The sequence below is a fragment of the Morchella sextelata genome, assembly GCF_020137385.1.
Source record: "Morchella sextelata strain SCLS chromosome Unknown scls_20, whole genome shotgun sequence".
In the NCBI taxonomy this organism is placed as follows: Eukaryota; Fungi; Ascomycota; class Pezizomycetes; order Pezizales; family Morchellaceae; genus Morchella; species Morchella sextelata.
In genome coordinates, this window is record NW_025408635.1 from 763,751 (window position 1) to 766,203 (window position 2,453).

The 2,453-nt window shown below is 49.3% G+C and overlaps 1 protein-coding gene across 1 annotated transcript; it reads right to left on the reverse strand.

Moving 5' to 3' along the window:
* Positions 1 to 824: 824 nt before the first annotated feature.
* H6S33_006401 (uncharacterized protein) lies at positions 825 to 2,453 on the reverse strand (the record flags this gene model as incomplete). The annotated part of the gene is made up of 1 exon (XM_044837747.1): positions 825 to 2,453. The coding sequence occupies one exon, from the start codon at positions 2,451 to 2,453 to the stop codon at positions 825 to 827; it is 1,629 nt and encodes a 542-aa protein (XP_044689928.1).

The window sequence follows — 2,453 nt, forward strand, 5'->3', positions numbered from 1 at the left end:
CCGAAGCTATTCTCATCTCCTCTGCTGTCCTGAGGGTTCGAGTTGTAAAAGCTGGTAGAATAAGGTGGTGGTAGAAGGAGCGTGAGAGAGGTGAAAGAGCCGGTGTCTGTATATAGAAGAAGAGGAGGAGGAAGAGGAAGAAAAGAACAAGACATGGCATGAACTTGTTTCGTCAAGAAAGCCCCGTCCCAATAAGGGGCCAAGAAATAACAGAAAAATACTAATAATATCGAGAGGTAGAAGACATAGGTGTCATAAATAAAACAAAGAAGAAAAAAACCATTCCCAAGCTATTGATAGGACACCAAAAAAATGAACAGAAAGGCTAGCCTAAAAACACAATCCAAAGAGTTTTTCCCATACAATCCCAGTGTCCAATACAGTAATGTAACATAGCACCGACACGAAAACTTCTGATGCTAATGACGTTTATCAAGAGGATGAGGATGCGGATCTTGAAGAAAATGAACATATGGAGAGACACATGTATAGAAATAAAATAGGAGCAGGAGTAGGATCTGAGATCAGGGGAAATCACAACGCTAGCCAAAAAAAAAAAAAAAAAAGAGAAAGAAAGAAAGAAAAAAATACAAACAAACACCTAGTCCCGTAACAATGACCTTATGAACCCCCTTAACTCTGATGCGCATGACTGAACCCGGCCGGCTATGAATCTGAACCAAACAGTTCCCACCCCTACCAAAAAAAGAAAACACCGAATTTTAAAACCCAATGCGCCGGTTTGTCGTTCCTCATCACATATATAGCAGGAAATATATTTTTTTTTCTTTTTTGCAGTTGTTTTTCCTTGGTTGAAGGTTGAATTACCTTCCGTGTGAATAGTATCCCCCAGGAACACCAAACGGAGTGATTCCGAAGCCCTGCCCTGGTTGACCCTGGTCATAGACACCGGGGCTCATTTGGCGGTTGGCAGGAGCAGGTAAGCCCGGGGGATTATGAACTGCGGTCGTAAATGGGAACTGAGAACCACCGGTAGCACCACTACCACCAGTCAATAAAGAAGTGCCAATCGGGGTAGGTGCATGGATGTTGTTCCCCGACGAGCGGACACCAAGTGGGTTCTTGGAAAAGCTGAGCCGGATGCCTCCCTTGACGCTATTGGAAAGACTTCGGCCGTAGAGGTCGGCCAAAGCCTTGGTTGCGAAATCGATGTCTTCAAATTCGACGAAACACATCGGGCCCTGAGGCTTGGGCTTCAGCATGAGGCGCTTGTAGCCGCGTTGGCGGCTAAACAAACTCTTCAGCTCATCTTCGGTCGTATTGACGGGAAGATTGCCAACATAGAGCGTATTGCATGGTGGGTTTTGATCTGCAGGGTTCGCGGCGGGAAGGTTGCGAGGGTGGGGGGAATGACTGCTGTTTGATAACCATGGGGTCGGCGAGACCAGGTTGTTGTTGATAGGGGAGGTTATGTGGTGGGGCGTGTTCATAAAGCCCGTGCCTGCAGTTGAAAGCTGGGGCAGGTGCGGCATGCGACTGGGCCCGTTGATGGCCAAAGGGTTCGTCAAGGATCTGTTTCTGGGGCCCATGGCCGCTCCACGCTCGTCTGAATCATCACAATCGGCTCCCTGTCTATGGTAGGGCGGCAATTGCTGAAGGAATGATTGTTGCTCGTAGAAGCTGTTATCACCAACACTTCCACCAATACTACCGACGCCACTACCAATGATATTTTGACTGGTTCCCCCGACGGTCCCATTGTTGGCATTGCCCCCGCCAATCACACCGTTACTTCCGCCATTATTTCCGTTCATATGTCCAGCACCACCATTGCTACCAATGGCTCCAACCCCAACCGTCCTCGAAAAGAGTGGATGGCTAGTTGTGTATCCACCTCCTAATCCCTCCGATGTCGGCGACGATCCAGGCGATAATGGACCCAAATCCATAAGCTCCCTGTCCTTGTCCACCAACTGTACCGATAATACACTTGTACCTCCGAAGCTGTCCACTGCTTTACCATGCAAGCACTGCTGTGCCTGTACTGCGCTCTCATAAGAGCCGAACACTGCTACTGCACCCTCACTGATCATGCGTACGTCTTGGATGTCCTTTGCGAACAACAAGATGTTGCAAATGTCACGACGGGTCATACTAGACGGTATATTCTTAATCCGGATCGAATGAGACTGCGAAGTCTCAGGGACAACATTTTCAAACCCAGGTGGTGGGCTGCGGATCTCACTAGGGGCGTGAGTCTCGGGGGAGATGCCCCGGGGAGTGGACGCGAGAATACCGCTCCGGGTTTGGCTGAAGGGGTAGAAGTGTTCGAAAGGATGTCCTCCGGTACTTCCACCGATAACCCCAACAATACCCCCTCCGGTACCCCCACCGATGACGCCGTTACTGCCACCGTTGCCGTTGACACTGTAAGACCTGTCATTACCACCGATAACACCACAGGCCCGATCTGATATTGCGGAGGCCATCAT